General features: G+C 37.1%; 1 protein-coding gene across 3 annotated transcripts; it reads right to left on the bottom strand.

Annotated features, from left to right (window-relative positions):
* Positions 1-8,290: 8,290 nt before the first annotated feature.
* On the bottom strand, positions 8,291-24,366 carry cyldl (cylindromatosis (turban tumor syndrome), like). Of its 3 annotated transcripts, none has more exons than XM_046856516.1 (15): positions 24,085-24,366; positions 22,441-22,881; positions 22,076-22,345; positions 21,218-21,299; positions 20,827-21,008; positions 20,461-20,605; positions 19,337-19,466; positions 19,055-19,165; positions 17,776-17,867; positions 17,130-17,193; positions 15,651-15,804; positions 10,754-10,862; positions 9,691-9,809; positions 9,303-9,528; positions 8,291-9,206 (listed from the first exon to the last, which is right to left on the bottom strand). In XM_046856516.1, the coding sequence occupies exons 2-15, from the start codon at positions 22,855-22,857 to the stop codon at positions 9,022-9,024; spliced, it is 2,286 nt and encodes a 761-aa protein (XP_046712472.1). In that variant the 5' UTR covers positions 22,858-22,881; positions 24,085-24,366; the 3' UTR covers positions 8,291-9,021. The 3 variants fall into 3 exon arrangements, with proteins under 3 accessions (XP_046712472.1, XP_046712487.1, XP_046712481.1); XM_046856531.1 differs by having other exon boundaries at positions 20,488-20,605; XM_046856525.1 differs by having other exon boundaries at positions 22,441-22,884; positions 24,094-24,366.
* Between the last annotated feature and the right edge of the window lie 80 nt (positions 24,367-24,446).

Genomic DNA, 24,446 nt, shown 5'->3' with positions numbered 1-24,446 from the left:
TAAAGCACTTTCCTATTTGGAGCACACTCAATATCCAGCCTTTATTTCCACTAGAACATGTTAAAAATGTGTTTGTCGAATTTACAGTAATACATGCTAAATTACTGTATTATAGAATTATAGCTTGACTTGAGAAAATAACTGCATGAGAGAAGAAGACAATGCACATACAGTATGCACAAAATACATACACGTATAAACATACACCAAAAACAAAAAAAATCATGTTCGCAAACAACTCTATATGGACCTTAACAGCAACGTGAATTAAATCTGCATAGAACAGCATTATTAACCTACCAACATATTTTCTAATATTGTTTACGTGATGAATGTTAGGACCTTTTTACTTATTTTACACCTATTGCCACAGAGGAATATTGTTTTCTCTAATGAACAAATAAAAATGTAATCATGTTTATTCCAGCATCAAATTCTAGTCTGTTCTGTCTCATTGGCAATGTCTAATGCTGGAATTAAATAACTGAAATACAAAAATATTCGATTGGTTTATTTGATAGAAGCTACAATGTGGAATTTTTTCTGTGTGATTTGAATGATTACACAAACAAAACATGCTCAGTGTAAGACTGTCAGCACTGGCCTCCCCTCAGCGCCCAGCACGCTCGCAGTGCCTCACCCACTTACTAATCACCGTCACCTGTTTCCCATCATCTCTCCCCTACTTAAGGCCCTCACTCTCATTCACTCATCATCCATTTTACAGTGCATTCTGGAGATCATTCATGGACTACCAATTCTATGGACTTTATCCGTTTCCTGGTTCTATTATGGACTACACCTGTTTTCCAGCACGGCTACTTCCTGGCTGTTTGTATTCTGTTTAAAGACTATTAAACCTCGTTATAGTTACTTAGGTTTCGTCTGCTTGATACCAGCCTTACAAAGACATGGTGGTATTCGAAATTAGTTATTTAATTAGACTTATTTTAATGTATAATATTCAGACAACATCTTTATGCACACATTGGGAATGTAAGCTCAGTGGTTAAGATGTTGGACTTTGATCAGAAGGTGTGAGTTTAATTCCCAGCACCACCAAGATGCCCTTAAGCCCCTCAGTTATATGCACATGTTATATGCATATGTCATTTAAATGAACTAGTTGTGAGTCACTCTGTAAAAGGGCTTTTGCCCAAATGCCACAAATGCAATGTAAATGTAATAATAAATGTAAATGTAATGTTTTTAAACAAAAGAAGAAAATAATACAAGTGATGAATTGTTAATCTTGATTTTCACCATGGCAGTTAAATTGTTCTAGTTTAATAATATTGCATCTACCATCAATATGCAGAAGACATACACAATAAAATAGCAATTGATCCAGCACATCCTATGCTCTTACCTTTTTGTGTAGACAGTAAGCATTTTTATGCAGTAAACATGGGTTCATGTTTGTAAATCTGCAGGTGAGATGAAAACCCAAGCAAGAGGTCCAGCACCAGTTACCATTTATTCAGTTCGATTTTCATTGTTTTAACACTTACCGTATGTTGCATCATCCTCTCCGGATATTTCCATGAAATATGAAAAATGAAACCATAACCAAAAGACCCTTATACTTTTGTAAAATGTTTTTGGCTGTTTCAGTAAACCCATCTCTCCACTGCACTGTCTTGAGGGATATTGGACATATAGGTCACTGTGCACATGCCAGAGGTCACTCGCTGTCTTGATCACAGGCTTATTCACATAATGACCCAGAGATCAAAAACCAGGCCATTAAAAGCACATGAAAATCAATTCTGCTCCTCAAGGAAGATGAAAGAAAGGAGCTTCTTATAGAAGGTATCTCAGCTTGTCTCTTACTGTCAAACTGACTATGACACTTGGCAGAAGTTCGGATGTTATGCTAATAGCATATGGTGTGCTGTTTGAGCTGTAAACCAATACCTCACAAAAGTGAATACACCCCTCACATTTCAGCAACCATTTTAGTATTTCTTCTCAAGGGACAAAACTATAGAAATGAAACTTGGATATATTTTAGAGTAGTCAGTGTGCAGATTGTATAGCAGTATAGATTTTCTGTCCTGTTAAAATAATTCAACAAACACGATTATTGTATAAGTAGCTAGCAACAAAAGTAAGAACACCCTGAGTGATAATAGCCATACATCGTGTAACCATGCAAAGCCACATGTACCATTCATCATGTTCATGTTTCTCTCTGCTTGAGAGAACCATACAAATTTGTGTATCTTGTATTACAGCAGTTAAAATTTGGTGCATTGAGTACAATTCTTCCATACTGACCACTGGATGATCAACATGACACCTAATGACAAATAACTGTGAGGATTTGAGAATTTGAATTGTTGCTCTCCACAAAGATGCTGAGGCTATAAGAATATCAGTAACACCCTAAAACTGAGTTACAGTACAGTGGCCAGGGTCATACTGAGGTTTTCCAAGGTGGTTTCCACTCAGAACAGGCCTCACAAGAGTCGAACAATGAAGTTGAGTCTTCATTGAGTGCTGCCAGCATTGCTTTGGACATTACAGAAGAAGAAGGTCCTCTTGTCAGTGTTAGGACCATACGCTGCACACTGCAACAAGTCGATTTGCATGGGCGTCTTCCCAGAAGAAGCCTCCTCTAAAGTGTTTACTGCAGAAAAGCTGGTCTGATGAGATAAACTTGTTTGGCTAAGATGGTGTCCAGCATTTGTGGTGACGCCCTGGTGAGGAGGACCAAGAAAATTGTGTCTTCCCTACAGTTAAGCATGGTGGTGGTAGCATCATGGTCTGGGAAGCTGTGGTTCGTTGAGGAAAACATGGACTTTAACATGTACTTCAACATGTACTTTGACATTGTGAAGCAGAACATGATGCCCTCTCTTTATAAACATGGCCAAATGGCAGTTTACATAATAATGACTTTAAATACACCAACAAGATGACAACTGCCTTTCTGAAGGTGAAGATGATGGAGTGGCCAAGTATGTCTTCAGACTTGAACCCTATTGAACACCTGTGGGGCATCCTCATGCAGAAGGTGTAGAAGCACCATGATTCTAACATCCAGCAGCTCTGTGTTTGAGGAGTTCTGCAGCTCTGGTGAATTGCATGCCCACACAAAGTATTGACATTTTGGACACAGTTTTGACATGTTTACTTAGGGTGTACTCAGAGACGGATGATCCGCTGTGGCGACCCCTAATGGGAGCAGCTGAAAGAAGAAGAAGAAAACTTAGGGTGCACTTACTTTTTTTTGCCAGCTCTCTTGACAATAAAGGCTGTATGTTGAGTTATTTTTAGAGGACAGTAAATCTATACTGCTGTACAAGCTTCACATTGACTACTATGAAGTATATTCGATTTTCAATTCTATAGTATTGTTTCTTGAGAAGATATAATAAAATGCTTGCTGAAATGTGAGGGGTGTACTCACTTTTGTGAGATACTGTAAGTGTTATATTTCATTAGACTTTGGTTCTATTCGTCTTCTGTGTTTCTTTAAAGGTCTGAATTTGTGGATGATCTTTAAAATATTTTGAGCATATAAATAACCGGCTAAAGAGAATATACATAGACAGTAACTGTATAACTGTCCTAATATAGACATGAAATATTCCAGCTATATGCTAATTATATGTTAATTCATTATAATTAATTTATCCTCTCATGTTAGCCAGGTAGCTAAATATAAAAAATATATATATATATTTTTTTTAGCTCGCTGCACAGGTCCATGGAATGAATTTACATACAATTCTCAAAGCTTAACAAATCTCAAACCTAAATTGTATCAAATGAACTTTATGTAGCTAGCCTAAATACAGTGTTGACAACAATGCTATCATAGCTAGTTGCTAAAAGACAGACTACTTAAGGAATTATATATACAGAGGGTGATTTGACACACCAGTCAAAGTTGGGTCATAATACAAATTTCACAGCAATGATAAATTAGATTGCTGTCATTTACTAGCATTCTATTAAATCAGAAAACACATAAATGTACATACTTTTTCAGGAAGAAAAATAGCAACAACAAATGCACTAAAACTTTTATTTTACACTATATTGCTAAAAGAACAACTAGTCATAAGTATGGTATGTGCTTTTTGGGCATCGCATTACACATTTAGTCTCAATTTGCTCTTATACTTTCCTCCATTTTTCTTTATTTGCATTTTCACTGTCTATTGTCAGACTTGCTGTGGTTCTTGCTTGTCATTGTATAATCTGCTTTTGATTTGTGGAGTTAGGGAGATGCCGTGTAATGTAAAATTCTGCCAATTCTAAACTGAAAGCCCAGACACTGGTAATGAATTACAATTAATACAATTATAACTATTATTGCTGTTATACAGTTACTGTCCATGTATATTCTCTTTAGCAGGTTTCTCTCTCCTTATCACCTCCTCTACTTTCTTTCTTGCTTTCTCTCTTTCACTCTGTTGAGTAAAACATATTTATGAGACTACAGTGATCCTGTAGTGTACAGTGATCCTGCAGTGAGCCTTTCTTCTTCGTTTAAGACATGTTTTAGTTCCCTTCTGGAGACCACTTTCTGCTGTTTTTCTGCTGCTGTTCATGGCTCCACATCTAAAGATCCTAAGTTACTGTGGAGGGTTAAACTCATGAATCATGAGGATGAATTTGGACTACAATGTCTTGGGGCTACAATTGGCATGAACGGCTTTGCATTCAAGCACCCATCAGTGAAGAGCTGGTAACCTCAGCAATGATAAAACTACACTAATAAGGCATGACATTATGCCATTATAACATTATGACCAGTAAACTGAATAACACTGATTATATCTTCATCATGGCACCTGTTAGTGGGTGGGATATATTAGGCAGCAAGTAAACATTTAGTCCTCAAAGGTGAAAGTGTTAGAAGCAGGAAAAATGGGCAAGCGTAAGGAATTGAGCAAGTTTAACAACGTGATGTCTAGACGACTGGGTTAGAGCATCTCCAAAACTGCAGCTCTTGTGAGCTGTTCCTGGTCTACAGTGGTCAGTATCCATCAAAAGTGGTGATTGATAACCTTGGGGAGTGAAGGCTGGCCCGTGTGGTCCAATCCAACAGATGAGTTACTAAAGCTCAAAATGCTGAATAAGTTAATCCTGTTAATACTCATTTAAGTATTAAGTTAAGATCATTTTGGCAGCAAAAGGGGGACAAACACAATATTAGGCAGGTGGTCATAATGTTATGCCTGGTTGGTGTAAAATGAATGGAATTTGGTGTGACACATCTGATCATCATATATGATAATAGATTCCCTTTAAGGCTGGTTTCACTCAACGTTTCTTCCTTATAAGATCTCAGAGAGTTTTTGCTTGTTACTTTTGGCCACTAGCTCATTAGTTATCTATTTATTTCTGTAAATCTGATTTGGGATATACTTTAATGTCAGGCAAAATTGGTGAAATGCAGGGTTACACAGTTTACCTTGGCATTGGGTATAATGGGGTACATTGACAGTGATGATTACATGAAAAAATGGAGAATTACACTGGACTAGTAGCTTGATGTTATTAAAACTATAGTGACTGTATAATTCTTGTGATGGCTGAGGCTATAAGAAGCGCAACAGTATTTATGAATTCGTCTTAATTATCTTATCAGAGTTTTGGTGGATTCTGAGCCTGTTGTGGAAACTGTGGTTGCAAGGCAAAAACACACCAGGGATAAGTAATCAGCATAAGTCCCAATGCATGTACACGTTCACACACATGTTCACACTTAGGGACAATTTAAAGCAGCCAAGATCGACCCAGAGGACATCAAGCTGTGAAGCAGCTCTAATCCCCACTGTGATTCACATATCAGTATTCAAGCGAATAAACAGTATTGATGCAGTATTGATGAAGGGATCTAGAAGAGCACTTTCAAGAGTACACTTGCATTTAATGGATGTGACCTCTAATGTGCTTCATGTTGTCATTATTCTCCCCTAGTTTTCCACAATGTGTTTGATGTCAGATTTGTTTCCCGCATTCTTTGATCATCTTAGCAGACTCCAGCCTGCTCTCATTTCTTCATATCTGTAATAACTAGGATCTAAGGTCAAAAAAGATTTTACAGCATTTGCTAGTGGCCTTAAGGACTTCTCCACATTCCACTGTAAGATAATTCACTTCGGTCTTAACCTCCATTGCCACTTTAGAACACAAGAAATATTTGTCTCATTTCTCTACTACTTTTAGTACAGTGTCTCTATTTCTACAAGTCTGTTTTTGGTAAGACTTTATGCATTGTGATTTTGATAGCAAAATTTTACTGCTTTTATGTTATTCGATACTATTTCTGTCTAAGATACACGTACCAGCTAGAGACGTACCAGTGCCAATTGGATCCCACTTCATTTGTGGAGTTTTGACATTGGACCTCCTGGAGTGTTTAAAGGCTCTGGCATGGAAAAGCTGGTGTTGGACCTGTGATGATCACAAATGTTGAGCTGCTTAGTAGCTCCTAGTTTTATAACCATAATGACTGTATAAGACTGTAGAAAGAACATTACTTATAATCTTACACTCCAGTACTCATGTTAGTTCTCACTCTCCAGTGTTCTGTATTCTTTAAAGATTTATGATCACACTCTTGATGTCATCCAAATGAGGATGGGTTCCCCTTTTGAGTCTGGTTCCTCTCAAGGTTTCTTCCTCATAACATCTAATGGAGTTTTTCCACAGTCACCACAGCTTCTCATCAGGGATAAATACACACCGTTCACCTTGACCGTTGATTTCTGTAAAGCTGCTATGAGACAATGTCTGTTGTGAAAAGCGCTATAGAAATAAACTTGACTTGACTAAGAGAAACGATAGGTCGGTAGGTAGGTTCTTCCCCAAACTGTTACCACCAAATTGGAGGCACACAATTGTATAGGATGTCATTGGATGCAGTGGCATTAAATATTCCCTTTGCTTGAACTAGGAGACCCAAACCTGACATAACATTGTCCTCGTGCACAAAGCCAGCTCTATAAAAATATGGTTTATATGGGTTGAAAAAAAAAATCTCAAAATAATTTAACAGCTTAATGAATTGGAAAACTGACTGCACCCCAGGCCCTCTCACCCTACATCAATACCTAACATTGTTAATGCCCTTGTGACTGAATGAGCACAACTTTCCATAAACACACTCTTAAATCTAGTGAAACATCTTCTCAGAGCAGTGTAGGTTTTTAATAACAGCAAATGGGGACTAAATGTGGAATGGGATTTTAAAAGATTTCTTCTGCCAGGTGTCCACAAATGACACCTAACATTAGTGTCACTTTTATTGTTAGATATTCGGATTAGGTTGTAAAAATGTATTTGACTCACACTCAGTTGCACTTTAAAGTCATGCTTTGCTGATATTTATGGAGTGTAAGAGTTTACTGGAGTTTATTTTTAGAGAATTCGTTTCTCCAGTATTTCCTTGTATATGATGCAGCACAAGATGTCCTGTGGTCATTTATGTTCACAAGATGAGACGGGCTGCGCTATTTTTTATTCCGGCTTGAAGTAAGACACTGAAAACTCTTTGAGGAATAAACATATTGAACCATTCACTGATATCAGGATTCAGTTAATATATAATCAGTGGCAATGTTCCATGACATTTTGAACAATTTGTGTCTTTCATGTAATCACTATTTATTGTAAGATATAGTCATGTCTAGCACATTACTAATAGTTTATATGAGATTGACTGTTAAAATAACATTGTAGTTGCAAAGGAGACACTTTGTTTCTATTAAAATGGACGCATATCAGTGGCAGGTAAACCAGCAGCAGTGAGGAACATATCTGTAAAACTCGAGTTTAAACGTGTATAAATAGTGGTGTGTGGTGTTTAAGGTGGACGGCTGTTATTGTTGAGTTACTACTTTTCGCTGGAACTCCCTAAATGTTTATCATTTTTATTGGACCTCTGATTTCTCAAATACATTTTGTAAATTGTTTAGAAATGGTTTATCTTTGAAGCGTCAAAAGAACATTTGTGCTTTAAAAATAGATTAAGAAGAGAAGAATGTAAATAAATGACAAGCAGGCTTACCTCTGTTATTAAAACGTCTGAAATGGCTTAGCTCTCTTTCTATCAATCTTGTTATTCTTATTCCCAGGCTCAGGACGGTCATGAAATTACACCAAAGGTGAGGTTCTAGTCCAACACAGGGCATCATGTACACACATTAACATGGTTAGTGACACATCTGAGTAATTTAGTGTGCTGTAGCCTACCAGCATGTTTTGGGAAACAGGAGAAAAGTGGAGAAATTGAATGAAACCCACTTGAAAATAACTTTGATTTGAGCACTTTTAAAAGTAGTTTTATTAAATCATTCAAAAACGATTAAAACAGCTGCAAATTCCCTGAGAAACACGTGAATGCATTAGATACATTACGCATTTTAGGCACATGTTCATAACATTGAATATTTTTTACAAAATCTTCCAAAAATAAAACACCACCAAAAACAATCAAGACCACACCAATTGGATGATCTTATTATAGATGCCACAGCTTTATAGCAAATGTACAGCAATTTGTGTTCATTTTTGACTTTCTTTCCTTTGAAAGGCAGTGGTACAGCAGGCTATTTTTTTTTTTTTTTTTTTTTTACAGGTTTAGGATATTGGTTGGGTTTCAGTGATGCCAATATGTACAGGTGGTGTATGGATTTGGTACAATCCACTTGTACAAACTGGTCCAGTCCATTTATTGTTGTGGTTTTGACATTACATTACAATACAATTGTCTTGCGAAGAAAAAATAGGCAGTGAATGCAACTCTATATAAATGTATAAAGTTAAGGTACTGTTTTCTAGAAACTGGATAAAATGGGAGCACTAAGAATTCACATCAACTTCGACCTCATTATTAAGCATTAATAATGTCTAATGCACATAGCAAGGCAATACCATAAAGTCCAATGTGCAACATCTTCGCCCCTCTATAAGCTTAAATTTAGTATTTCTCAATTTGTGTGTGTTTGCTGTGGGAATGAACATGTGCACGTTTGTTCGAAACCCTGATTGATTGTGTCAGCGATACAGAGCCATGCTGGGGCTCTGGTATAAGTACATATAGCCATCACAGAAGAGTCTCTTTGCCACACCGTCCATTTCACGTGGTACCTGCTTAGCCAGCTCAGCTAGAGTCATAGTGAGGTAGCGTGCCACTTCCGGACATGCTTTAACCTCCGGGATGTTGAAGCCATAAGTCTCACCTAAAAACAGATCATGTTATTTAAATTGTCGGTACATACAAAAATGTATATAAAAAAAAAATTCAATGTGTTTTCATTGATCAGTTTTGCACCTACCCTCACGGTCAGCCATGCTATCAAAAAAGATCCAGTCCGTTTTCTTTGGTCCGTGTTTGACAAAGGAAACATAGTGGCTGGTCTCTATGCACAAAACAGCGAACAACTCCAGTTTTTCTCGAGGCGGTGTGAGTGATAAACTACCAGAACTGTGCGATGGAGGAAATCCTTCAGGCAGGCGCAGTGAAGCGGGTGTATGAGACTGGCGGCTAGGGTGAACGTGGACCTGAGCATGATATACAGTATGTGATGTTCAGATACACAAAAGAATCAAAGATTTCTGAGAGATTAGAAAGTATCTTTTGTAAAAGAAACATTAGAAACACTATCTTTGAAAAAATGCAATTTTATGGGTAGTCGATTATGGATGGTGTAGAAATAGACCCACCTGTTCTGAACAGATCTCACAGAAAACTTTTAATCCTGTGTTACTGAAAACAGAATCCATGAAGCATTGGTTACACTCCACCTGGGCCAGCTGTCCACATAGCACACACTGCTGAAGACCTAAAACACATACACATGTATAAAAATACTAGCTTAACATCCCTTTACATGAACTAGGGGCCCAAAAACATGGTCCATCATGCACAAAGGGAACTTCATGAGACCATGGTTTGCACCATGAGTCCTGATCATAACCCCAATGAACACTATTGGGATGTACTGAAACACTGAATGAACCGCAGACCTTTACAGCATAAACTGAATGAACATAAATCTAAACATATCTAGTGGAAATCCTTCCTAGAAGAATGTAGGTTATTATAACAGCAAAGTGGGAATACATCTCAGATAGGGTGCTCAAAAAAAAGCACATACAGGTGTGTTTTTTTTTTTTTTAGAAAACTGGCTGGGCCAGAGAGGTTTGTATGTACACAGGTGTACATTTAGAGGGCAAAACAAGTTGCAGATGATGAGGTGTTACACTATTATCTGGCATAAAGGCTACTAAAGTTATGGTCATACAATCACGGACGGTTTCTCATCAACGCCTTGGGTGGTTCCATGGAATTCCGGAGTAAAAACAGGAGCTTTGAGGATGGATTTGGACTGTAGGTAATATCAACAGTCTGCTACATTGACCCAGGACTACAGTTTGCTTCTGATCACCATCACTGAACCCCGCAACATCGTATATCTGCAATAAATGGACATTCGGTGCAACCCAGATGAGGATGGGTTCCCTCTTGAGTCTGGTTTCTCTCAAGGTTTCTTTCTTATGCCATCTTGGGGAGTTTTTCCTTGCCACAGTCCCACCGGCTCGCTCATTAGGGACAAACTTACTTATAAAGAACATCATATTCATTTTTTATCACCACATTATCTGTGTAAAACTGCTTTGAAACAATGTTCATTGTTCATCGCTATACAAATAAAAAATATATTGAATTGAATTGAATCACGTGAAATATATATATTTTTTTTTTACTAAGATGTAGTCGGCTTACCGTTGGACAGGAGAGCAGTGATATCCAGTTGTAGTGAGGGAATAATTTTTGGAAACATCTTAAACTGCTTTCCAGAACGTGGCATTGTCAGGATGAGGCAAGAAGGCACCTGGAGTCATAAAAAAACACATGAGGAATTGTTTCAGGGTTGGGCAAAGATACATCAAAATGTAATAAAATACCAAATACATTAACTAAGTGTATTCAAATAAAATACTAAATACAGCAGCCACACCATATATCAAAATACACTAATTATTTTTATTTTAAAAAAATACAAAAAATACTTTTACATATGAGCATGGAATTTCTTTGCAAACCTTCCATTAATTGGCCTATTTGATTTATCCCTTTACCATTACACTGACTGTTGATTAAGTAAAAAAAGACTCTTTATTGTATCCTTATTTAGTGAATTGGTGTTTGGTAATGAGAGGCTTCTTTACATGACAAACAAGTCATTTATAATAAGTCAACTGATGGTGCCTGTTTTCATAGCAACTAGTTTCTAACTGATTAATCATTTGATTGTTAATCATAAATATAATAATATATTATGTGTCAGGTAGTCGTTTATGCAATGGTATGCAAAATCATTATCCGACTAAACAGCTACTTCAATTAGGGTACAATATTCAGCAAACAAATATTTATTAATCAATCACTGGGCACTTATTTTTTAGCATTTTTACAATTATTAAATGCTCAACATGACCTTGACCACCTTCTTCCATATGGATAAATTTTTTGTTCTGATCTCAACATGTGTGAGCAAACTACTGAGTAGGCACCGATCAGAGGCCGCATTTTTATGATGTCATCATGTAAACGTCTTACAAAGTATTTCACAGTATTTTAAAACTACAAAAATACAAAACACTAAAGTATTTTCATACAAAATATGAAGCTATTTTCATCAACCCTATCAAATACAAATGACAACACATTTGCTCTGTCTTTCGATTTATAGACATTTATTGATAGTAATATTCAGTAAGTGCTGTATTCTAGTGTGGGTCATGGTGGATCTGAAGCCTATTTATCATCGAACATTTAAAGGAACATTGAAAGGCTCTGGTAGCGAGGAGTGGTTTTGAATCTATAAGCTAATTTATGAGTTGCTCACCTGGTTCACATGACAGTGTTGTACATGCTCTGAAATAATGTGTGTAATCAGTCAAATTGGACGCATGAAATTACCGACGGGGCGACGTCACGACCAGAAAGCTATAAAACGCACATGGAATGAAGCCGGCGCCAGCTTCTGTTTGTTCATGAAGCGCTCTGTGTGTATTTCATGTTGAATTGCTTGTCTATTGTTTGTCAAAAAAAATAAAAATCCAAGCCAACTGGGAGGGAAGCACGCTAGGTCGGTGCATATTCTGTGCACATTCGGCGCATATTCTGCACATATTCAGTGCAGATCCTCTGCACGGACTCGCCGCCCCCTTCGAGGCCACTAAAGCTGCACCAGGGCGTAGCTCTAGGTGTACCAGAGGTCAGTCTCAAGAGACTTATACCCCTAAGAGACTACCTGGCAGCATGGCAAATTCTGCCAGACGTGTCTCGGAGGCTATACGATTCAGTTCGGGTCTCGTCTGCCCCGTTTCGATGGGGTTTGTCTACTATGGCACATCAATTGCCTAGAGATGCTGGCCGTACTTCTAGCCTTAAAGCATTTTCTAACGGACCTCAGAGATCACCACGTGCTGTTACATGTGTACCCTAGAGATGTTCCACAACTCTAACTGACTGAATAAGACTGAAAGGACATTACTTTTAGAAGAATGGATATTGCTCATATCACACCCTGTAAATTCAAAAGAAAGGAAATTACTAATCACACACTCTGATGCTCGTATTTCTTACTCTCCAGTGAATGTAATGTTTTCACACTCTTGGTGTCATCCAAATGAGGTTTGGTTCCCTTTTGGGTCTGGTTCTTCTCAAGGTTTCTTTTAATAATTTCCAAAAGAGTTTTTCCTTGCCACAGTCACCCCAGGTTTGCTCATCGCACATCGCAATGCACATAATTCACTTATATTTATATTTTTGTTCTCACATTCTGTATAGCTGCTATGAGACAATGTCTATTGAGAAAAGTGCTATGGAAATAAACCTGAATTTAATTGAATATCCTAGGAACAGTAGGCACAATAAAGGAATACCCTCCTGTGACTCTGTGACACCAGCTGATCGCGGTTGCTAGTTTCTCCTCGTATGAAGTGAAGTGCTGCTTCTTTCACAAATCTCTAACTTCCATTACCACTACCCAACTTCAATCCCCATCCACCCCTGTAAATCATTAGTCCTTTATGGCTATAAACTTGGGACCATACACTAAGATTACCCTTTGATGCTACATGTGCGTCACTTAACATTTTAGACTATGTGTAAAATATATATACAGTGGAACCTCGGAGCTCGCGGCCTCAGCGCTCGCGACCTCGCATGCTCGCGACTTTCATTCCGACCGGCGACTCTCATTCAGATCGGCTCGTGAGCAACTGCGAGCTGCTCAAAACGCTAGTTTTAACATTTCTAATCAAGGTTTATCTCATTAAAATTGTCTAAAAAATGCTTTAAAACTATTTTTATTACGTATGGAGTGAAATAGTGTTATTTACTCATTCAAATCGATTTCGTATAGTGTTCTTTGGGTTTTTACTGGGTTGGAAGGGGCGTATCAAAAGGTCGCGAAAATTCGGAACTCGCGACCGGTCTTGGTCCCTAACCCTCGGGAGCTCCGAGGTTCCACTGTATACACAAAACTCATTTTAATGATCAAAGCATAACAATTATATACAATCTTTTCTGTATTTACTCTATTTGGTCTTCATTCTACTTTTTGAACCTCGGGGGGTATTAAAACATGAGTTTAATGTTTCAATACCCTTGTTGATGTCCGTACAAGTTCACTGTACAGTACACAATGAATAAGTACCTTACTTACTTATTTACTTACTCTTTATATACCCTTATCCGTCACATTTATTAAGTACACCTACACACCTGCGCATTCATGAAGCTTTTTAATCGGCCAATGATTCAAATGCAGGCCAAGAGCTTCAGTTAATGTTATCTCAGGAAACATAATGACCATAGCATTAATATTGGTGCTAGGTAAGCTGTATGAAAATCCCAGCAGATCAGCAGTATTCAGCTGCTGAATTCAGAGCATCTGCATTTTCCAAAACTGCTGGTCTCCTGGGATTTTTCTCTTGGAAGTTTTAATGGTTAGAAATACAAATCCATGCAGTAAGTTAAAGCTTCTGTGAATGGAAATTCCTCGTTGATGGGTGAGGACAGAGAGGTGAGTTGCTGAATAGAGGAAAAACAATCAAGCAACAAGTATTTAGAGTTGTGCTCAGTTGTGATTAGTCTATACCCACTGTAGTGTCAGATTTCTGTCGCTGCCTGAAAGGAGTGGATAAATTTGACACTGTCTTTTTTCTTTTGGCTTGAATGTTAACTGAAGCTTTTGAAGTGCATGGATTTATGCAGTGCACTGCTGCCATGCGATTGGTTGATTGAATAACTGAACGGGGTTTGACATGGGGACAGGTGGCAAATTAAGTGGTCAGTGAGTGTGCATTTATATTACAAATTTTTCCACAAATGATGGAATTTTTAGCAGTTGAATCACGACTGCCACCTGGTGGTGCCATATGATCTTTGCTTTTTCTTTCTCGTTTTACTTTTTTTTTAATCTTCCTTAATTTTTCACTTTGCTTTACTTTTTGTTTCCTCACTCACATTTACCTTCCTTTATACTTCTCGCTCTTCATTTCTAGTAGTTCTTTCTTTTTATATCTTTTTTTGTTTGCCCTTTCGAATTTCATTCCATCCTTTTTCTTTAATTCCATTTTCTCAATTTCTGTCTTTTATTCTTTCTGCCTACATTTCCTCCTTTTCATACATACCTATTTTGATTTCTTTTTTCTTTTCCTGATTTTTTCAGTTTGTCTTTGTTTACTCTACATATTTTCCTCTCTGCCTTTTTCTTCCATCATCCTCCTCATTATTTATTACCGTTATCATTGCTATTGTTACATGTTAAGCAGGGTAGACCAGTGGTGGAAGAATTACACAAACCATGAACTAAAAGTAGAGATACAGTAGGTAAAATATGACAAGTGAAAGTGCTCCCTTTAAACTTTCACTTGACTAAAAGTGCAAAAGTATTTGCCTTCAAATGCACTTACTGTAAGTATCCAAAGTACTATGATTTATGATGGCTATAATGTCCTATTAGGGATAAATACACATAATTAACTTTAATTCTTAAATTCTGTAGAAAAGTTCTATAGAAATAAACTTGACTTGACTCATCATTTTTGTCACAAGAGTCGGTTTATGTGAAAAGATACTTTTAGCACACCGATCTCTTCCTAGAATATTATTAATGAGTTAAACACTGATTGATATCTTATAAAACTTATCATGAGCCTAAAATGTACTTTTCAACAACTTTAAACAAATTGAGCAAATTAGGAGACAGGTGTTGTGGCAAGTACAGTCCAAATAACATTTACTTTATTACTGTCCACCACTGGTGCAGACATGATTTGGTCTTTTGTCACAAAACTCCTAGTTCGACCAAAAATACGGTGTCTTGTGATTTACTTTATAATGGAAATAAAACATGGAGTGCAGGAACAACATGTTGAACTCAGAGTTTGCTAAGAACCAGATAAGCACCTGCACTGCATATTTATTAGGTGTGGTGTTTCTTATTAGAAAATGTCACTAATACTTGGTCTTCAGCATTGCTTGATGGTGACTCAATCAGGAGTGAGCCAACAGCCCCACCTATAGAGCAATTTCGCTTTACAATTTAAACATTCCACTAAACTAGAACATGTAATGGAGTAGGCCGCACATGCACTGAATTTACCTCTGCTAGTTTGATGGCACTGTTGTAGAAGGAATGCTCCAGCAGCTGCTGAACGGTCGGTAAAACCAGACTGTGGTTGTAATCCATGAAGATTTGGTACAAGTAACTCGTCTGCTCTATCTCTGTTAAACCTTTAGGCTGATTACATGATTTCCTAAATAATACGGGGAGAAAAGAACAACAGTGTTCAATTGAAGTATATAAATGAAAAGAGAGAAAAAAAATAGACTCGTTATGATGTTTATTTAGGTTATTTGTATGAAAATATCCGAATGTAATCTTATATATAAAATGCACATATGCATTTTAAAGATGATGTAATATCACTGGGCACAGGCAGCTAATTTAAAGGAATATTCATTTATAATAACGAATATTGAAAACTTATTGCAATATTATTTTGACATTATTTGACGTATTCAGATAATGACATATTGGCACATTTGGATTAAGGTTGTGAGTTCAAATCTTGCCATGCTGTCACTATTGGGCATTTGAGCAAGGACCTTAACCCATCAACTGCATGAATGAGATAATTATATGTCACCCTGGATAAACATATGGCCTAAATGCACCTTTTGAAGAGGAACTAGATCCATGAAAGACCAAGAAAAAACCAACAGTGAGGCCACAATTGATCACATGTACTTTGGTTATCAGTGTCAACTGATAATACTTCAATAAATGTTTTTCAAATGGCATTTTGATTGACATTTTGTTTACTTTTTAATCATGTTTTAGTTCTTACTTTGAAACTTGTATATAATTATATTATATAATTTTTCTGTTTATATTTAATAATTGACATTATATAATAATAAGGTTATTCATGTAATGCCAACTCAATGATGAGTTATAAACTTCAACACTTTATTATAATTTTTTTTAGCACAAGTCACCAGTCACTGTATTATGAAACCACCTAGTAGGGGGCTACTGTACATTGGTATTGGGATCCTGTTGGACCCGCGGGACCCAACGCAAATCTCGCGGGAGCGGGCGGTTTTACCTTTGCCGAGGGCGGGAGTGGGCAGTCAAACAAATATAGTCCCTATTCCATTTCAATTTTTTGTTTTAAAGTTGTTTATATTATATATATATATATATATATATATATATATATATATATATATATATATATATATATATATATATATATATACACACACATACACCACCTTGCACTCCTACTAATGGTTGCTATAATGACTTTAATCAGTAGGTGGCAGAACTAACATTCAATTTTTGACAACAGCATATGGGTCACGTGACCATTAACTAATTGGCTGAGATTCAAACCTGATTTGAATGATTTCCTATAATGTTTTGTTCCTATGATTTCTCCTATGTAAAAAACATTTTGACTCAGTCCATTGTTCTGATAAATCCTACACATTGCATTCAAAAGTTTAGGCAATAAACACACCACTTTGAGTTTTCTGCACCTCTGCACCATGCGGGAAATGCTGCCATACTTACAGTTTTAGTAGTGGCTCCAGTGACAGAATTTCTTGCATGATGAGAGTGAGAAACTCTTCCGGATCTGAGCGTAGAAAAAAAAGCATACTTAATACCTCTTAATGCAACCAAATTTGCTTTTATGATAAAAAAATAAAAATCATACTGTTTGTGATTTTGTCTTGTGGCCCAAACTACTCCTAATGCCACTGTGCACAGAATTAGCTCCATTAAGACGGCTTACATGGACTGAAGGGGCTTTTAAGCTCTTGAGTGACCTGCTACAGAGCTCTGACCTTAACACTGTTAAACAGCTTTGGGATGAACTGGAATGCTGTCTGCACCCCAGGCCTTCTCACCTCACCTACATCAGTACCTGGCGTTGCTAACGTCACTGTGGCTTAATGAGCACAAAATATAAGTCGCTCTGGATAATTTGGCGTGTGCCAAATACCATAGATGTAAACGTAAATCTTCATAACCACACTCTATAATTTAGTGGAACTGCTTCTCAGAAAAGTAGAGGTTATTATACTGTTATAATATGGACTAACTGCTGAATGTTTAAAAAGGATATAAGAATCGTATGTCTACAAACTTTTAAACCAATTGTCCTACTGTATACTATCCCAAATTCTACCCTTTTCTAGAAAACAACAAGGAAAACCTTTTTCATCTGTGGTGTAGCTTGGGCAGTGGCCTCGCTCCTGCACCTGCTTCCGAAGCTTCATCACACTGTGATCAGGGACAAACCCCTCGCTACACACACACACACACACACACACACACACACACACACACACACACGCACACACACAAAAGGTATTTCTCCTGAAAAATAGGTCATTGAGCCCTATATTTATAAAGAGTAGAAAGACATTAAAAAAGATATCAGCAGTGTTTAGTGTTTCAAACATCTATTAAATGTAAACCCAAATGGGGCGTGTCATAATCCAATACAGGCCCAACCATTATGCCACCGGAAAATGCTGAAAAATCGAGTGTTTCTTAATCACAAGGTTATTAATTTTATATAAGTTTAACTGCTTGCATGATACAAACGTATGTCTATATATTGCAAATCTCACCCAAAATCTTTCGCACGAATACGCATCCAATGCGAATTTATTTCCATTACTGACATTACTAAGTGCTAAAACATGATAAAATGATAATCGTATTAATCAGCAATATTAAATAATTTAAAAAAGGTTTAAAGTGCAACTTTGTTATCTCTATGATGTCCAGATTTAGAATAAAATATCACATTGAAGTCTGGGGAATAACTAAAAAAAAATTAATAAAATAAAAAATCCATTAAATATAGTTAACATTTCAAAAGAACGCGATGTGGTTGAGGTGGATGTTTAAAGCAAAGATAGATTAGCTAGATTTCTTTTCTTATCTATGTGCATTTACATGGCAAACACACTATGCTTCTTATTAGTTCTGTATCAGTTCTAAATTATGTACAGTATGTATAAATATTCATTTATGACCCAAGAATCTATTTTAATAAAGACGTGCTTGTGTGAGTCAAACTGTGGACTACATTTTGTCTTGCGAGACACTGTGGGTGTTTGGGGATGGATTGTTTGTGCTTATTGGAATTAAGAGGACGTATTGTTATATTTTTAGGTAATATTGCTTTGGAGATTTCTAGAAGTTGAGTTAGAAAATTTGCTGCGTGCTCTTACCATTGAGTGGTACTGTCTCTTTAAGAGATGAGGAATGAGAGTTTTAGTGCATGGGTTTAGCTGTGGAGGCAAACGTTTTTCTTACCGTCTTCGGTGATGTTATGTTTTTTTTTTTCTATTAAAACGTGGACACCGGAGATAATAAATGTGTGTTTTAAACATACAAGGACCACACTAAGTTGACTTTTTATAAAGTAAGCCTGCCTCTACAGTGCTGTTTCTGTCAAATGTGAAGTGAATGAAATTTACCTGCGCAGTGGACACACAATGTCCCTAAGGAGAGTTCTCTGTATGGGTTCATCAATGGGTTTCGTCTTTTGAAACAGAAGGCAGTCCAGAACTGATGAGCAGGAAAACAAACTGGAACATAACCAAGATTGGTGAAGACAAGTGCAAAGTATAGTGTAGTAAATTAAACTCAGTGTATAATGACACAGTGACATTTACACAGCATGAAAATAAAGCTCTAATTAGAATGTGGTACACCCTGAAAGCCTTAATATTACTCAAACGTTTAAGCAGGTTCCAAACCTAAAGAGGGCAGCATCCATGTAGCAGGAGTTACAGTGACCCTGAATTCCCCTCATCCGCCCAATCAGAAGCGTTCTCACATCCTCAGAACTCAATGGCGGGACAGCTGGTATATCGTGCCCATCATGGTCTATTAACACACACATACAAAATCATGAGGGTTATTATGAGATATGTTCTGAGCATGTAAATAGACCAAAATGGCAAATACACCAACCAGGCATAACATTATCACCACCTGCCCAATATTGTGTTGGTCCCCTTTTACTGCCAAAACAGTTCTGATCCTTCGAGCATTAACAACATGAACTTCTTCAGCAATTTGAGCTACAGGAGCTCTTCTGTTGAATCGGACCACACGGGTCAGACTTCGCTCCACACGTGCATTAATATGCCTCGGCCACTCATGACCGTGTCGCTGGTTCACCACTGTTCCTTCCTTGGACCACATTTGATAGATAATGAACACTGCAGACTGTGACCATCCCACAAGAGCTGCAGTTCTGGAGATGCTCTGACCCAGACGTCTAGACGTCAGAATTTAGCCCTTGTCAAACTCACTCAAATCTTTACGCTCGCCCATTTTTCCTGCTTCTAACACGCCAACTTTAAGGACAAAATGTTCACTTGCTGCCTAATAATATCCCACCTACTAACAGGCACCATGATAAAGAGATAATCAGTGTTATATTGTTATGCCTGACCAGTGTATAAGGCTTTACCAACAAAACATCAGGCAGTATATGAGCTGGAATGAAACAAATGGTGAGTGCAGCCATTTGTTAATTTAACTGTCTGGGGAAACAAGCTAGAAACAGGGAAATTCCCTTATACAGTGGTCTTGTACCCAAAGATGAAGCTCATGGAAGGTTATTAATTAAATGGTGATCTGCCACATCTGATGCAGCTCATCAATGCCCTTATAACAAGCTTATAAATGGGATCAGGATTAATAGATCAGTGAGAGAGCTACAGTATCTGTGAAATTCTTCCCAATTTACTGACCAATGATTTGCTGTTAGGAACATTTAAAGCTTAATAGTTTGCCATTTCTGGCTTGGTCTATGATTCTATAGTCATAAACAGCACTTAAGCAGTGAATCAAGAAAAAAAATATTACGGACCAAAGTGTCCATCTACTGTAGTCTCACCCAGGGCGCGATTGCCAAGCCGACAAGAGGCAATCTTTATAAAGAGGCCGTGCTTTGATGGACAGGTGAAATACCGAACATCTCTGAACGTCCCGTCACTCACCCCACATGCCTCTTCCTGTCAAACAAAAAGAGAATTAAATACTAAAAAAAGCAGGTCATTAGAAAAGTGCATTTTTTATTTATAGTAGTGTCATTGCATTTTTTTCCCCCTGCCTTGATTATGTCATGGTTATAAATGTAAATGATTACACACAGCACAAAAACTGAGTCAGGGGGATTTCCAGAAGGTAACATAGTTCACAATGTATCCACAAGAGGTCAGTATTAAATGAGTACCAGTTCAAGACCAGCCATGGTGCCAGACATATCTGGAAGTAAACCAATCCAGCGCACTGTTGCATAACAAGGCCCTTTAGCCAGATTAACCTCCACAGTGGAACCCACTTTTATAGCCACCTCAGGAGCCGGATCTTTCACTATATCTGGACTTTTAGAAATGTCCATCTTTTCTGGTTTATCTAAAAAGAAAACATTTTAACCTGTAAGTAAATATAGATGTAAAGACAATTCATGGCTATTCATATCTACAATATGTTCCTCTTCATTCAACACCAGTGCATCAACTAGGAACAAATGCGCTTTAGATCCGTGATGTTAAAAAGAATCAATAATAAAAAATAAAAAATAAGGTATATTTTTATGCTTCAGACATACATTTGTCACTCACCTGTATTTAAAACCTCCTCTTTAATAACGCAGTGCCATGGAATTTTTCTCTCTCCTCCAATCTTACCATGTTCATCTGTATCCTGTGAAGAGACAATAGTCAGCTCAAACCTTATTCCAGGAGTGAAACGATTTATTTATTATCTATTGATTATGAAGCAGGTCTGGTAAGAATAAAATTAGCTAATGATTTTTTTATATATACAAGACAGCAGACATGTCAAAATCTTTACCCAATTATACTTTATGTTTAATAAACTTTCTTTCGGCTTCTCCCATTAGGGGGCGCCACAGCGGATCATCCGCATGTTTGATTTGGCACATGTTTTTACGCTGGATGCCATTCCTAACGCAACCCTCCCCATTTATCTGGGCTTGGGACCGGTACTAAGGCTTGTGCAACCCTAATGGCTGGGGTTGGTTCCCTGACCAGGGATTGAACCCGGGCCGCAGCGGTGAGAGCGCCACATCCTGACCACTAGACCACCAGGGAACCTCTATACTTTATGTTTAATAGCGTCTGTAATATAAACAATCGCTCCTTCAGCTCTAGCTAATAATAATAATTCCCTGTTATTGAGAAACCACATAGGGTGTCCGTCTTAAAGACTTTCCAGTGTTGGACAACTACAGCTTGTCCTCAGACTGTTAGGACACACTTGACTGTTTGAGTTTTCACAAAACACTCTAAATAATTACCATTTAAACTCTTTCGATGAAGCTTGTGCACTGTTATTACTATAGCTGTTAAATAAAGGAGCAATATTGTATTAAAATGAGCATTTTAATATAATAAACCTTGGGATTTTTGGCAAATTGAGAATTTAGCAGCAATGTATAATGAATAACAGTTACATACGGTCGAAATCAAAATCATGCCATCTTCCAAACGATTCAGGACCATCCCATGCTGACAGTCGCTTTTGTCATCCAGAATGTAGGTTACGCGATCTCCAACAGACACTGTGGGCATGCGATTTTCTGGGAGGTCAACCCATGCTGCTGATGATTTGGGATCCACTGGTTTGATTCTGTTAAAAGGCACAAAAAGGCCACAATTTTTCTGACATTTAAAGAGGGATGTGTACAGGTAACTTCCATCAGTGTGGCCTTTTCCCTTGTCTTCGCCCTGAGGAAAATCAAGAATCAAAATAAGTGGGTGAGCCTTTTTCTGCTCACTTGTTTAAAAAAAAACAAAAAAAAAAAAAACAGACTCCTACTCACCTGCAGTTCAACTCCAAAAAATGCTCCTGAAATAGGATCCGGTTTCAAGTCCAAGAGTGGGCCAATGTATCGAACCACACCTTTAAGCAACTCACCGTTTTGCTCCACTGTGATCTCAGAGCCTACACTCAATCCTACAGCTTGCTCTAAAATCTCAGGCTTTGCAATTTCCTGTAGTCGGTCTTCAAAACGTTCAAGTGCCAGGAGAAATTCGGCCTCTTGCCGTGTCAGTGGGTGCAAAATATCAACTGGCAAGTTCATATTCATAATGTTACCTATACAGATAACAGGTAGAGTGTCTGTTTGAGTTGAATGCAAGGTCTCCATCATGTAGCAAATACTTCCTGCTTTGATCCAGCCATATGACGAGGGTTTTGCAGTGGTGATAAAGTAAGTGCAATTATCACAGGAGGCCATTGCTGATTGGAGATGCCTGCAAAGCTGAAATGGAAAAACAAACAAACAAACAAAAAGTGCACATTAATATTACCATTAGTTGCAAAATTTTGATACAATATATGGATCACTCATTATTTACATTCGTGGATAAAATTTATAAGGATTATATTCTATTAAACCAGACATGACCAAACTTTCTCTGAAGACGGGACAAAAATCAGACTTGATTGAGGGCAATGGACTGAAAGTAAATTTGCATTATACAAAACTGTATTATGTTGAAATGGTCGTTTTCATGGTTCGCCTCATTTATCATTACATAATCTTTATAAATAAATAAATAAATAAATAAATAAATAAATAAACAAATAAACAAATAAATGGGAGACATTAGTCTGTAATCTGCTTATCTAATGTTTTTTGGTCAAATGTTTTCTATTTTATTGAAAGCTATAAATAAAAAAGATAAACCTAGAAGCAACCCCATTTATAATGCAATGGAGTTCAATGTGTAAAACAGCTATTCAGGCTATAAAGCAATACAATAATATGCTTGTGATATTAGTGACCTTTAATGAGAGATAGATTAAGAGACTTTTTTATATTTTCCAAATGGGCTAATAACATTTTTAAAATTTTATACCAATTAAAAGTAATTTTTTTTGTTTGTATCAGAAACTTGCATGCGGGCCTAAGCTCCGCCCACTTCTCCAAATTACGTCATAAAGCGTTGAGAAGCTTGGCATGTCATGTGTTATTATATCAACATATATAACTTGCAATACTTGTAATACTTTCAGTGACATGCTAGAGAGACTCTTTGCATTGCATGAAATTTCCATTATAAAAATATCACTTTTTGGAGGTTTCATTAATCATGCATGATTCTGCCTCATCTAATTTGCATAAGGGAAAGTACAGTCATTTATTTATTTATTTTTGTGGGGGGGTACAAAACAAAATAAACAATACCAAAACAATCTAATCAATCTAATCAATTCAACAATCAACTGGCAGCTTTGAACTGTTATGGATGATGTTTAAAATGTATGTAAAATGTATGTTTGTTTATATTTTCTTTATAATGAATGTAATGACCATATAAACGCTGCTTCCTCTTTCTGAACTGTATGAAAGTAAAAGCATAACAGAGCAGATCAGTGACAACATACATCATCTCAAAACACACATTTTATCACTTACACACACCACAGGTGATCATGAACACCAAAATGTCACTATTACCTGTTTTTATTGAACGTCTTTAGGTTTCCTCCCTGGTTTACTTTCGATTTAATCAAACCTGGAGCTGTCTCCGACTCTCAACACAGTCTCAGTGGATCCAAAAAAAATTTATCAAAAAAAACATATCACTATCAGAACTCCAGCATTCACTAACACCTCGATATTTTCTGACTTTTCTGCTTAATGAAGTTTCTCCAACAACAAGTTGGAGCCTGTCATCTGTCTCTACTGCGCTGTTTTTTTTTTTTTTTTACGGATTTGACTCATCAACGATCGATACCTATACCATTTCCATCAGCGGAAATGCGATCTTTTATTCTATAAATCATACATGCGACGCGCGCATCGTGTGACGCGGTTAA

This window comes from Silurus meridionalis, chromosome 1 (genome assembly GCF_014805685.1).
Source record: "Silurus meridionalis isolate SWU-2019-XX chromosome 1, ASM1480568v1, whole genome shotgun sequence".
NCBI lineage: Eukaryota > Metazoa > Chordata > Actinopteri > Siluriformes > Siluridae > Silurus > Silurus meridionalis.
Note: the sequence above shows the minus strand (reverse complement) of the source record. Positions and strands in the feature narration are given on the sequence as shown.